General features: G+C 43.3%; 1 protein-coding gene across 5 annotated transcripts in view; it reads right to left on the bottom strand.

Moving 5' to 3' along the window:
• Positions 1-15,193, bottom strand: part of MTA3 (metastasis associated 1 family member 3) — a 132,285-nt gene that overhangs the window by 90,066 nt on the left and 27,026 nt on the right. For all 5 annotated transcript variants that reach the window (XM_081185992.1, XM_081185993.1, XM_081185996.1 and 2 more), the window contains exon 4: positions 10,944-11,070. In XM_081185992.1, coding sequence (XP_081042118.1) covers positions 10,944-11,070 — 127 coding nt within the window. The remainder of the gene's footprint in view (positions 1-10,943; positions 11,071-15,193) is intronic.

The following is a 15,193-nucleotide window of genomic DNA, read 5'->3' as shown; positions in this document are numbered from 1 at the left end:
ACAACAGATTAGTCAACCAAGTTCAAAATTTACAAATTTCAGTTAAATCAATGATTTTTAAACAGGAAATGGCCATGAATGCACCATGAGTAAACAGGATTCAGGAAAGGGTATATGTGTGAAGAAAGTAAGGAAGTTCAGTATCATCGCAAATACAAATGAACTAAACACATTAATTATTTCTGCATAAAACTCAAAGTAGATTAAACATTTAAGGAAAAGGACAGAGGCCTTTAAAACGGTACCATCTTCATTTGAGGTGCACCCCACTTAAATGAATGTTTTCAAAACTGGCTGTAGTGAAGTTTATTCAAAACTAAGGTTATCTTAATATCGTTCAAATAACAGGCTCATGTAAAGCCCCCTTGGGATCCTGGCTGCATAGCTCTCTATGCCATATGTAGTCTCACTGCCTGAAAGATTACAAAAGTGGGGGGACATAAGAAGAGCCTACTGGATCAGGCCAATAGTCCATCTAGTTCAGCATCCTGTCTTCACAGTGGCTGATCACATGCCTGAGGGAAGCCTGCAAGCTAGACAACAGCATTCTGAATAGGAAGCTGCCTTCTACTGCGTGAGATCATCATTCCACCTTGCTCAGTATTGTCCATGCTAAGTAGCAATAGCTCTCCATGGTTTAAGGCAGAAAGTCTCTCCCAGCCATACTGGGCATTGCACCTGGGACGTTCTTCTGCATGGAAAGCAGACGCTGTACCACTGAGATCCATCCCTTTCGACCCCCAGGAGGAGATCAGAAAGCTTTGCTGGAAAGGATGAGGATAACAGTTTTCCATCCAACAGAGTAGAAACAAAATGTGGGTTGTCTCCAAGGGCAGTAGGCCATTGAACACCCCAGATAATGTGTGTTTCTCTGGGCCATGGAGCAAAGGCAACGTAGCCTCTATTCATTTCTGAACTGAGGCCTGGGAGCCTAGCCCCTTGAGCTGAACATCACCGAGACACAAACCATTTTAATTGAATAAAGACTGCAGATTGGCCAGAAAATGGCCCAGATAGTTACAGAGCTTCTGGGAAAGGGAAACAAGCCTCCACAGAAATTTCCATCCATTAAATGTGCACATATTTAGAATCCATTCTTACAAATACAGTGGTACCTTGGTAGTCGAACGGCTTGGCTCCTGAACACAGCAAACCTGGAAATGAGTGTTTCAGTTTGCGAACAGTTTTCAGAAGCTGAACATCAGATGCAGCTTCCGATTGAGTGCAGGAAGCTCCTGCAGTCAATCAAAAGCTGCGCCTTGGTTTTTGAACCATTTCAGGAGTCAAACAGACTCCCAGAACTGATTAAATTAGAGAACTAGGGTACCACTGTACTGTACAGTGGATGCTCGAGTTGCGAATGTGATCCATGCGGGGTGCACGTTTGCAACCCACAGTGGTGCGTCTGCACACACGTGGCTTGCAATTCGGTGCTTCTGCACATGCGCGGCCACCGAAACCCAGAAGTAACCCATTCCAGTACTTCCGGGTTTCGGCGGGTGCATAACCTGAAAAAATGCAACCTGAAGCGGCTGTAACCTGAGGTATGACTGTAATAGGTTAAGATCTGGTGAAGTACAATAACAGCTTTGTAAAGTATACAGTTTGGGATTTTATTCCCCTCCCCCCTTTACTTTCCCTTCTACATGGGTGCTGTTTCTTTTTATATCTCTCTTTTATTTACATCTCCTCATGTTTAGTGCACATATAATTATGTACTTTTTAAATTTCAATAAAGATGTCTGCAGGGAAATGAGCACAAAACGCCGCCAGGTCTAGTGGATCATGGCTGAAGCATGTGTGTGCAGCAAGCAACTGTAAAGTGTTGCATGTAAGGAGCAAAAAAATATTAATTTCACATACATGCTCATGGGGTCTGAACTGGAGGTGGCAAGCCAGGAGCAAGACCCTGGGGTCATAGCAGATAGCCTGATGATGGTGTTAGCCCAATGTGTTGTGGTCATGAAAGAGGACAATTCTATGCTAGGGATCATTAGGAAAGGAATTGAAAACAAAACTCCCCAATATCATAATGCCATTACAGTGGTACCTCGGGTTACATACACTTCAGGTTACATATGCTTCAGGTTACAGACTCCGTTAACTCAGAAATAGTACCTCGGGTTAAGAACTTTGCTTCAGGATGAGAACAGAAATCATGCTCCGGCCCCATTAGCTAAAGTGGTGCTTCAGGTTAAGAACGGACCTCTGGAACGAATTAAGTACTTAACCCAAGGTACCACTGTATACAAATCTATAATTTGGAGTACTGTGTACAATTCTGGTTGCCTCGCCTCAAAAAGGATATTGTTGAGTTGGAAAGGGTTCAGAAAAGGGAAGCCAAAAATGATCGATGGGATGGAGGAATGTTCCTCTGCGAAGGAACGCTGCAGTGTTGGGGACTTGTTAGTTTGCAGAAAAAGCAAGTAAGAGGCATCATGACAGAAGTTTGCAAATGTATGCATGACGTGGATAGAGAAATGTTTTTATCCCTCTCTCATGACCCAAAACTTGTGGACGGCCAATGAAACTGACTGTTAGAAGATTTGGGACAGATGAAAGAAAGCACTTCTTCACACAAAGCAGAGTCACAAGTATGGAACTTGCTCCCCGCAGGAGGCAGTTATGGCCACCAACCTGGATGGCATTAAAAGAGGATTGCACAGTTTCAAGGAGGAGAAAGCTACCAACCATGATGGTTATGCTCTCTACCTCCACAGTTGGAGGCAAGCAAGGCTTCCAAATGCCAGCTGCTGGAAACTACAGGAGGAAAGAGAGAGATCTCGTGCTCATGTTCTGCTTGCTGGTTTCCCACAGACATCTGGTAGGCCACTGTGAGAACAGGACGCTAGACCAGATGGGCCATTGGCCTGATCCAACAGGCTAAATGTGGAAAACAGCTTCTTGGGAGTATGGCTTACAGCACTTGAAAGAGGAGAAGTCAAAAGAAGAGCTCTCAAACGGACTCAAAACTACAGCGCTGAGATTTTTAGATTTCCTGTCTCTCTGCTTACATCATTATCATTCCAAATAAGTGACTCCCTACTAGTTTTTCGGGCTTGCTGCTGACCAGATGTTGTTGTCTGGCCTACGGGATTTTTAGAATGTCTTTATTATTATTCAAGGGAATAACATCTGCAGTGCTTAGCCGCTCCAAAAATTCTTTCAGTGTCTTCTTTTGATTCAGTTATTGTTACTGTTATGAAACTTCACTAGCAATCTAAAACTGAATGCCCACTTGTAAGTGGATTTTGTTCAACAAAACACTGCTGTTTCAGATCTAATTTGAATGTCAAGTGATGCATTGATAATCTATTTAAAATATAAATCCAGGGTTGTACTCTTACTCTTGGAAAATTTCAATAAGACTATATTCAAATGATTAAAGGTGGCTAGGAAGAGGAGATCGCCTATTGCGAACATTAAATAAATCAATTAAAAACACTGGAATATTGACAAATTTCTCCCATTCATCAGGTGTCTTGATAATTAGTTAGAAGACATCAGAAATAATGTTCACTGGAGATGTACAGCAAAATATATACCACTCAATTATTATTTTCAGAATAACTTTCATTTATTTATATCACACCATTTTTTTCCAAGGCAGCTCACAACAGATTTATAAAGCAAATGCAAGATTACAAAGTTCATACTGTAGAAAAGGGAATCACACAATTATGGGGGAGTCACCATCGAAAAGGCCCTGGAAGTATTAATATTAGCAGCAACTTTAAACAAGCAAACAAAACCCTGTTGTACAAGCTTGGGTAGCTACCTTTTTTGACCCGAGGGCTTCATTCACCCTTCACTATCTCCCAGGTGCCACGTGCCAATAGTGGGTGTGACCAAAACTGGATAAGTCTCACCCCATACTCTCTCATATGCACACGCAAACAAACACACACACACACACACACACACACAGAGAGAGAGAGAGAGAGAGAGAGAGAGAGAGAGAGAGATTTTCCTCCTCAACTGATCTGACCCATGTAATTATTATTTATTATTTATTTATTAAATTTGTATAGCGCCCTATACCCATAGATATCAGGGCAGTTCACAACATAAAATTGCAATATAAGAACCGCAAAACACATGATAAAAATAAGAACAGAAACAAGCCAAGAATCCCTCCCCCCTCCCTTCCACAACGCACAACGTATTTTAAAGATCATCGGATGTCAATCAGCCAAAGGCCTGGTTAAATAGGAACATTTTCGTCTGGCACCAACTGAACCTCCCTGGGGAGAGCATTCCATAAATGCGGCACAAATTAGTTGATGCCATTGCTCTGCTCATAAAACAATTAATCTGCTGACTGGGGAATGAGATGGTTTGTGTACCCATCAGGGTGCTGTACTTCGTACTTTAAACAAACAAACAAACAAACAAACAAACAAACAATGCCACTGCTGCCCAACTTGGTTGGGTCTTGGGGTGGGGACAGAAGAACCAGCTGGGGCTTTAAAAAACCAGTTTGGGGGTTTAAATGCTAATATTAAATTAAATTATTTAGGAATTACAATAGGGCTGCCATACGTCCGGTATTTTCCGGACATAGCCGGGATTCATCGGGACGCAAATGGCGTCCAGGCGTATGGCAGCCCATATTGGAAGTGTGGGGGGTTTTTTTGCGATTTCCCCCTAAATATAAAAAAGGTAAAAACTTCACTATAGTAATTTCAGATACTGTTTGGGAGGACAAATCACAAGTGCAGGTTCACACCGGCACCAGGACCAGGGGAGGAATGAAGCAGGCACTGTACCCACATGCTGCACTGTACCCATATGTGAACAAGGCATTTGCCCATTGCCTATCTAAGATTAATCTCCATATTATCACATTTTCTTTTCCTCTGCTTTTTTTGGCTTGGGACACAGACAGATCTTAGTACCTGCTGGATTTTGTATTCCTGAACCCCCACCCCCCACAAAATGTAGGGGCAACCATGGTTTTCACTTTGCGACCTGAAATCTATTTTGAATCCCGCAAAAGAAAAGAAAAAGAATTCTGGAGAATTCTCAAAAACTGGCTCGTTACCTTGTGACATTTACCGTATTTTTCAGCGTATAAGACATGGGTTTTCCCCTAAAAAATAATGTCCAATTTTTGGGGGGCGTCTTATACACGGGGGGCATCTCCCCCCATTTTCTTAAACCAAGTCCCCAAAAATAGGGATTGTCTTAAACATTGGGGCAACTTATAGACAGAAAAATACTGTAGTTAGTCCTAATAAAGGCATTGGTCTGCTGTGGTATTTTTTTAACAATTAAAAGGAGCTTTCAAAGCATCACATACCAGTTTCAAAGTCAGAAAATTCTCCACAGCACAGGTAATATTGTGCTTACCTATGAAGCCTCCAGAAATGAATTACTGCGGGGGGGGGGGTATGGTTGTTTTAAATAAACCACTTCCATCTGAAATCTGTGTTTTAGTTAGTTTAGTTATTGGCCTAGGTACATGTGTTCTGTGCCTAAAAGCAAGCAGCAACTAAGACAAAAATAATCACAAGAGTCCCCTGTGGTCTTAAAAATCAATGATATTGAGCCAAGGGAGTGGGGAGTAGAGCATTTGTTATTCTGTATGTGGGCTTGGCTGGTAAAATCTTAACCATCAAGGCTGCATTCTAACCTCCCCCACCGAATTGACTTAGAAGGATACTGTACTGATCATTAAGCTAATTGCTAGATCTCCATCTGATATTCTGTCTCACACAGTTGCAATTAAAAATATCATTGGTCACCAGGATTGATTTTTGTAAATGAAAACAATTAAATGGTCCGACTAGGATTATTGACGTTTCGCAATAAATGCATTTAACATTATTTAAATTTAGCTCAATAAGCTTGCTAATTTGAAAACCTGTTTGCTTTTTAAAAACCAGTCCCATCCTCAAGATTACATAAAGGCTATTTGCTCGAGGCAGTTCCTGCAGCGCTTAACTTCCTTATTCTTCTTTTTCGTTAACACGACCACCTGAGAGATTCAAATCTTATTTTAAACCAGGATGTTTGAGGATAAATGGAACAGAAAAGCAAACATCCATTATACCAAGGGATATTGGCCTTAAAGTAATGGCAATAGAAACATTAGTCAAACAGAAGGCTGTGCATGCAGAATGGTGCAAGTTAGTGGGCCATTTGAATCAAAGGAGAAGTACCTAGAACGCGTCTGACTTTCCTACGGAAAAATTAATGGGGCTTAGAAGCACTTCAGGAGTGTACTTTGCACTGGGCATTTTAGGCTGAGAAAGCAAGAAAACTTTGATGTTTAAAATCAATAATACTGCCTTAAAATGAAAGGGATTTCAACTTCCTTGTTAACGCCCTGGATTTAAGAAAGAGGACAGATTAAAGAGATCAATCAAATACTAGACTAAGGAAAGCCAACTTCTGTACTCCCGGCGGTTGCTAAGGTTCTGGTTTCGAGAAAGCAAGGAGAGATAAAGAGGGTCACACCCAATGTGTGCTCCTGTTCCCAAACTCCAGAATTTATACTGCAACGATAAATAGCTGCAGATGACGGCCAGAGGTTGCCCACAGCTTTCCCTACAGCTACCGAAGGTAATTGAACTGATTTATATAAACTTTTTAATTTTAACCTAACATTAGAAGAGGGACACGGGAGGCGCTGTGGGTTAAACCACAGAGCCTAGGACTTGCCGATCAGAAGGTCGGCGGTTCGAATCCCCGCGACGGGGTGAGCTCTCATTGTCCGATCCCAGCTTCTGCCAACCTAACAGTTCAAAAGCACGTCAAAGTGCAAGTAGATAAATAGGTACCGCTCCGGGGGGGAGGTAAATGGCGTTTCCGTGTGCTGCTCTGGTTTCGCCAGAAGCGGCTTAGTCATGCTGGCCACATGACCCGGAAGCTGTCTGCGGACAAACGCCGGCTCCCTCGACCAATAAAGCGAGATGAGTGCCGCAACCCCAGAGTCGGTCACGACTGGACCTAATGGTCAGGGATCCCTTTACCTTTACCTTTTTAACATTAGAAGATGCATGCAAATGTAAGAAGAGTCCTGCTGGATCAGGCCAGTGCCCCACCCAGTTCGACATCCTGCTCTCACAGTGGCCAACTAGGCGCTTATGGGAAGTTTGCAAGCAAGACCTGAGGTGTAACAACATTTTCTCCGCTTCTGACTCCCAGGAACTGATATTTGGAGACATTCTCCCTCTGGTAGCGGCAGCAGAACACAGCCACTGAGGGCCTCATCTTCCATGTATGCTGAATCCTCTGGTGACCATCGCTACACCTTGTGACAGTGAGTTCCACAGTTTAACTCTGTGCTGCGTGAAGAAGTACTTCATTTTTTTTCTGTTCTAAAACGTCCAACATTCAGCTTCGCTAGATGGTTTTGGGTTCTAGTATCCCCACCCCACCCCTTTCTCCACACCACGCATAAACTTATAGACTTCTACTTTGTCCCACCTCCTTACTTTACTTCTTTGTAAAAAATGTCCCAAATGTTGCGACATTTGTCACTGGGGAGCTGCTCCGTTCCCTGGGTGATTTCGGTTGCCCTTTTCTAAAAATTTCCAGCTCTACAATATTCTTTTTGAGGAAGCAAGCAGAAGCATGCACAGTATTTCAAGTATGGCTTCATTACCGATTTCTATACTGATCTTATGACAATGGGCAGTTTTATTTTCAATTCCTTTCCTAATGATCCCTAACACAGAGAATTCGCCTTTTTCACAGCTGCCACACACTGGCTGAGCATCTTCATCTATTCAGCATTACTCCCGGTTAGTCATCGCCACTGACTGGTCAGACTCCCCAGGAGAATATACGTAATATTAGGATTTAGTTATTTATAAGCCCCAATGTGCATCACTTGGTACTTGCTTAAAGTGAATCTGCTATTTTACTGCCTGCTCTCCTACTTTGGAGAGATCCTTTTAGAGCTCCTTGCAATCCGTTTTTGTTTTAGCTGCCTTGAACAATTTGGTACGATCAGCACATCTTGTTACCCCTAACTATAGATCCTTAATGAGCAACTTAAAAAGCACAGTTCCAGCAGTGATCCTTGCGGAAATCCACTTTCTGCATCCCCGTCCACTTATTCTTACTCTCTTCTTCCTGCTCCTCAATCAGTTTCTGATCCATAGGAGGACCTTATTTCATGACTGGCAAGCTTACTCTCACTTGTATGTCTTTCCAAGTGGTACAGCATTTTCTCCCTGTAGTGTTTAACTGCAGCATGGCAAATCACTATAACGCATATTGTCTGAAAAATACACCCCGTGTCCTGGATGGACTGCAACTTATACCTTTCTCCAGAAGAATCTTGTGTGCTTTTACTTCTACATTATTGGAAATGAAACTTTACAAAAAACATAGAAATATATTTCATTTATATATAAAATAATGCAAACATGTCATTTGTCCCCATGTTATTTTCCCAGTTAAAATTTATAGCTATTTCCCAGATCAGGGTGTGCTGTGTGTGTGTGTGTGTGTGTGTGTGTGTGTGAGAGAGAGAGAGAGAGAGAGAGAGAGAGAGAGAGAGAGAGAGAGAAAGAAAGAGAAAGATCTCAGATGGCCAAATGCAGGTGGAAAAGGGTTCTATTCTCCCTCCTTACTAGTTCCTCTGAACAAAGTAGCACTTAGCCTGGTCTTTAAATTGCAGTGTACTCTGATTGCTTTCAAGCTCACGTAAGTGCAAGCAACCTCTCCACAGCCATTTGCTACGACATATTCCGCCAGGCTAGGATGCAAAAAATATTGGCAGAACTTCCTCTTCCATACTGTGCAGACGATTCCTGTCTTGCAGGGGGCGTTGCACTAGATGACCCTCACGGTCCCTTCCAACTCTACAATTGGTTATTTTTAATTATTATTTAGAATATTCCTATCCCGCTCCAATCATAACCAATCCCAGGGTGGGGTACAATATAATTAAAACTCATGGAAAGTAAGCAATCACAGTAAGAAATCCACTTAATAGTAGATAAGCCCCTGCAATAACTAACTAAAACTAATTACACTTCAAACGCAACAGATAAATAAATAAGATTTCCACTTGGCACCTTTCAGTATTTCCATCTTTCAGGATCTTTCATCTTTTTCTGTTTAAAAGTTACAGCGCCCCTTTCCTATTTAATTGAATTCACACTGTCAGTTTAGCTCTCATGCGCTTCTGCCACAATAGGATTCACAGTTGGATCAGCTAGAATTACTGGTGGCAGATGCAACTGGCTCTCCCACTTCGGATGCTGAAACAGACAGTGAGAAAGTACAGTTATCCTCCTGGGGAAGAGTAGCCGGGGCCAAGCATGCTTTTAAAGTGGCAAAATACTCCACCCACCCACCCTTTACTTATTGCATTGGATTTTGGAATGGGAACTAATTTTTATTCTCAGTCTCAGGGAAGAAAAAAGAGAGAGGCTGCCATATTCCAAGCCCCAATCGAGTGGCAATGAAAACTAATGTTTTGTATTCCTATTAAATATATGTGTGTGTATCCTTAATAAATGACCACCTATTTATTTGTTTGTTTTCTTAGTAAAGTTTGATGAGCCCACACCAGTACTAGGAATTCATAAAGACTTCACCTCATGTCCCATTCCAAACCACAAAAGAACTTTTACACACACACACACACACACACAAAAACACACACACAATTAGCCTAGATTCAGGTAGGTAGCTCTGTTGGTCTGACGCACTCAAAATATATAAAAAAATTGTCCAGTAGCACCTTAGTAAAGGTAAAGGGACCCGTGACCATTAGGTCCAGTCGTGACCGACTCTAGGGTTGCAGCGCTCATCTCGCTCAACTGGCCGAGGGAGCCGGCGTACAGCTTCCGGGTCATGTGGCCAGCATGGCTAAGCCACTTCTGGCGAACCAGAGCTGCACATGGAAACGCCGTTTACCTTCCCGCCAGAGCGGTACCTATTTATCTACTTCCACTTTGATGTGCTTTCGAACTGCTAGGTTGGCAGGAGCAGGGACCGAGCAACGGGAGCTCACCCAGTCGCGGGGATTCGAACCGCCGACCTTCTGATCGGCAAGTCCTAGGCTCTGTGGTTTAACCCACAACGCCACCCGCGTCCCTTAGAGACCAACTAAGTTTGTTCTGGGTATAAGCGTTCGTGTGCATGCACACTTCTTCAGATACACAATTAGCCTAGCTAGGCTAGGATAGCATCACAATCTCTCAACATCCAATGGGCACAGCCATACCCAGAATGGATCTGTCTAACTAGAATTCCCTAATACCATGCCAGGAACCACAAGTAACAATTAATGGCTTTCTGCAAGCTTTCTTTCAATCAGCTTCTCCCCATGCCATAAGCCAAAGAGCCCCAAGCATCAATGATACAGAATTTTTAATTAGCCATTCAATGTCCCAATACTAGGCATAATAAAAAAAAAAAAATCTTGGGCATCCCATACAGCAGGACTTCCAACTTTGTTTTCCAAACACCACACTCCCCCGAGCCACATAAAAATGTTGTTTTCAACATTCTGGAAGTCGCAACAGTACAGAGGAGCTACTGTTCAAAGGTACTGTGAAAAGCTCATGGGCACACAAACCCACAAAAATGCATAAAGCAGAATACTGCATCAGGCCCAAAGCCAACATTTTTATGCACTGTTCAGCAAAAAACAATACCTACCAGTCAATTAATATATTTTAAAATCGCTCATCAGAATCCTCCATGCAATCATACTAATTTTTCTAGGAATGTTTTTGCTGAGCTATTGTGCTCAGCTACTGGCAAAAGAAAACACTGAATGCAACCCAAAATGCAATTCAACAATTGTATAGAGATGGAAAAGAAACGAGGGAAACAGCTGCTGAAAACCTGCTGGGCAGATGTAGTGATGGAGACAAGAGCCTTTCATTTCTGCCCACTGAGTTAGCAGCAGGAGCTATGGCTAGGAGGTAGAGTGTTCATGACTCTAATTGCTTTCCCCAGCAGCTTCTTACCTGATGTGTGTTGCAGGAAGAGACTCATATTGGCGAGACAGAAAAAGCTCTCTGTGTTTCAGCTGATGTTTCTGTTTATCAGTCAAATCTACTTCTTTGGGAATTTCACATTCTTCTTCAACTTCTTCTACACAAAGGAGGAAAAGGGAAGACTGGTGTTACCTTCAGTTCCACACTTTCAGGCAGATTTTTCAACCCATACACCTTGCTCCTTTCATTTCTGCAGAACAACATGGAAACAACCAAATGTGCTCTGCATAGAAAGTAACTTTTCAGGGCTGGGGGGGGGGGAGAGAGATAATCAATTTAAAGGCATGCCTTGCTTCTTGAAGACGGCAAAAGAAGGACCTCATCTATACCTCACTCTGAAAGATCAGTCTTCTATTAAAATCAGGTTTCCAGTATATTGATGTACACAGATTTACTGCAAGTAGTTTTCAATACCTTGGTAGATATATATCATCTTTCTGGCAAGTTACTCAAGGTAACTTGCATTAAAACATAACCGGCCATTGTCTTTGGCAGTGACCTTGATTATTATAAAAATAGCCTATCCTTTTCTGTACATTTTCTGAATCTGTAACCATATACACTCAGTTTTAAATTTGCCACCATACTATGCATGAAATTTAAAACTCTAAGCATGTTCAGTTTTCCTATCTACAGCCTACCTGTGGTCCCTTAGGGCCTCTGTTCAAATATTGAATGGGGTGGTATTCAACTAAGTCCAACTCGGAGTAGATCAATTAAAATTAATAAATCTAATTAGTCAGGTCCATTAACTTCAATAGATATAATTTGAGTAGTACCTACATTGAATACCACCCTTGATTCAAAAAAATGATACTTTTGCCAAGATCCAGAGTATGATTTCAGTCTCATGATCTGCTTCTCCTACTTCCTCATCATGAAAAGAAGTTTATGAGCCAGTTTGTACAATCATTTCACAGCTGATTAAACTGAGATACTCACAAACCATTTGCTTGAGCAGAGAGCCCCTTTGCTCTACACACTTTGCGTGAGCCTCAGTTAAATCAAGGAACATCTAATTAATCATAGCCCAGGAACAAACCAGGATATTAAATGAATCTTCAAACTGATACACTTTGCCAAAGTATAATCATTTGAATGTGACCAATGAATAAACAGAGAAATCCTGTAAAGACGAGAATGAAGAAGCAGCAACTAACCCTACAACCTTGTCATCCAAGTTGATTAACCTGCTTCAGGGCTGTGTCCCTTCAAGCTAATGGTGAATGGTTTTTTTCTTAATACAAAAAAACCCCGCTGTACATAGAAAACTAATATGTTGGGGCAGAGGTAGGGAACTTGTTGCTGGACTCCAATTCTTACCATCCTGGACTACTGGCCATGCTGGCTGAAGCTGATGGGAGATAATGTGTAACAACATCTAGAGGCACCGTGTTGGCTATCCTTAGAACGATGGACCAGCAATGTGTCACCAACCTAGGGCCCACAGGTCGTTTGACCGGCCCACAAGCCGCCCCCGAAATGAGTTGCCCGCTGCACTAAACCGCATAGCATGGCGTGGGGACTCACTTCCGCAGTGCCGGGAATTGCGTCTACGCACGCACCGGAAATCACACAGGACCGATCCGGCCCAGGCATGATATACCTTGCCAACCCCTGGCCTAAATGGATAATAGCTTCATATACATGAAGTAGAGAAAGAAAGTTTGTAACTGACAGGCAAGATTCAGAACTTTCACTCACACCATTAGAACTATATAGGATGGAATTGATCAAAGTACCATGAGCAAAACTTAAATTATCACTTGTGTTATTCTGCAAGCGCTATTAGAAGAGTTCACATGTTTACAGTGGTACCTTGGGTTACATACGCTTCAGGTTACATACGTTTCAGGTTACAGACTCCGCTAACCCAGAAATATTACTTCAGGTTTAGAACTTTGCTTCAGGATGAGAACAGAAATCGTGCTCCGGCGGCGCAGCGGCAGCAGGAGGCCCCATTAGCTAAAGTGGTGCTTCAGGTTAAGAACAGTTTCAGGTTAAGAAGAGACCTCCGGAACGAATTAAGTACTTAGCCCGAGGTACCACTGTATTTGGTTTGTATATTTACAGCCTGCCCTTCAACAAATCAGATTCTACTATCAGAATACTCAACGCAGTCGTCTTATAGAAAAACCAGCCATCTCATATACCCGATGTTGCCTGGGAAATCCAACAAACCAAAAAAATCAATGCAGGTTCATGCCGCCATCTTGATTCAAAATGGCATTCAGCTGTATCCAAACATAAGAACAAAACCTGCTCTTTGATCTCTGGAACCAACATGCAAAATCTGGTCACGGTATCTTAAGAAACAGGCAAGCGCAAAAAGAACTGACAAACCGCTTACTAAAATAAACAGCAGACACATGGCTCTATAAGAGCACTGATAAATTCCTGCACAAATGGGGGAGTAACTTTGGATTTAGATCCACTTTCCCCATGCAATGTTGTAGCACAAGGTGCAAGATGGCCCTCAGTAAGTGGAAGACACCTTGCCGTGTGTGGAAGGTCACTTTTTCATCCAACTTTTATTTTTTTATTTTTTTATTTTTTTTTATTATATATATATACACACACACACACACACACACACACATATTTTTATTATTTATACCCCACCCATGTAGCTGGGTTTCCCCAGCCACTCTGGGTGGCTCCCAACAGAACACTAAAAACAGAATAAAATTTCAAACATTAAAAACTTCCCTAAATAGGGCTGCCTTCAGATGTCTACACGCGCGCGCACACACACAAAAACCCACACTTTTGCCTCAAGTTTTTCATTCCTTGCAGTGACTTTTAAATGCACACTATCCTTTACTTTCTAGTGCTTCTAACCCAGTGTTTCCCAAACGTTTTTGGGCAACGGCACACCTGTTAGCCGGAAAAAAATCTCGCGGCACACCACCATTAAAGCCCCGCCCCGTGACGTCAGCGCGCAGCGTCACGCCGGGAGGGACGCACAAAAGCGAAAGTTTTTTCCCTCCCCCTTGCCAGGGTGGGAGGAGGCAGCAGAGCGAGGGCAGCTGAGGCGGCGGCGGCTGTTGTGGTGGTGGCGGCGATAGCGGGCGGAGGAGGGGGCGGCGGCGGGAGTTGCTGCTGCTGTTATTGCTGCTGCTGCCCGGACATGCCGGCCTCCTCCTCCTCCGCTGTCTCGCGATCCTCCCTTTTGCGCGCGCTGCCCCGCCGCTCGGCACCACCACCGCGGAGCCGCCCCCGGCTCGACGCGGATCTTCGCCGCCGCCGCCGCCTCTCACCGCCCGACTCGCCCGCCTTCCTCCCACGGCACACCAGCCGATGTCTCACGGCACACTAGTGTGCCGCGGAACACCGGTTGGGAAACACTGTTCTAACCAACCATGCTTCCAATTCAGAAATACTACCTTACAAATTTATATAATTGCTCAAAACCGTTTCCCTAGCTCATTTACTGGCTTTTCAAGTGAACCCAAGCACACTTTTTCCCGAGATCACAAATTCCTTGGTTATTTTATATTTCACATTTAACAAGACGCCTAGATTTTCTTTTCATTAGTCTCCCCGCTCGTTTAATTAGACCGCCTATTAAACTCTAATGAAGAATGAAAGACTTGCTGCGCCCCTTTTGCTCAAACAAGGAACAAACATTAAATCCACCCACAGCGCCTGGGTGGCAGGGCACCTCCCGGCAGCGAGGAGGATTTTAAGAAAAGTCTACGCCAAAGAATCTGCCTCACATTCATACCAGGAAAATGCAGCAGCATGTGATAAATATTTAATCGTTTTAGGAATCCAAAATCGGTGTGCTGTCATCAAGGAACAGAAAGCTGGAGCTATGAAAAAAAATGAAAGCAGCAAGATGGATATTCACCGGGAATTTAAATTCATGCTGCTGGGTGAATGAGTGCCACAGAAATCTGTCCGTGTGGAAGGCTAGAATTAGTTCTGACCACAGTTGTGCATCATGGCCTAGGACCCTCGTACCTACAGGACCGCCTCTCCCGGCATGCCCCACAGAGGACCTTAAGGTTCATAATTAGCAATGCCCTAGTGGTCCCGGGCCCTAAGGAGGTCAGATTAGCCTCAACCAGAGCCAGGGCCTTTTCAACACTGGCTATGGCCTGGTGGAACACTCTCTCTCACGAGACCAGGGCCCTGCAGGACCTGATTTCTTTCCACAGGGCCTTTAAAGACAGAGTTGTTCCGCCTGTTTTTGGGCCTGGAATTAACTTGATCCC

This window comes from Podarcis bocagei, assembly GCF_964188305.1.
Source record: "Podarcis bocagei genome assembly, chromosome: 3".
Classification (NCBI taxonomy): domain Eukaryota; kingdom Metazoa; phylum Chordata; class Lepidosauria; order Squamata; family Lacertidae; genus Podarcis; species Podarcis bocagei.
This window is presented reverse-complemented; position numbering and strand designations above follow the sequence as displayed.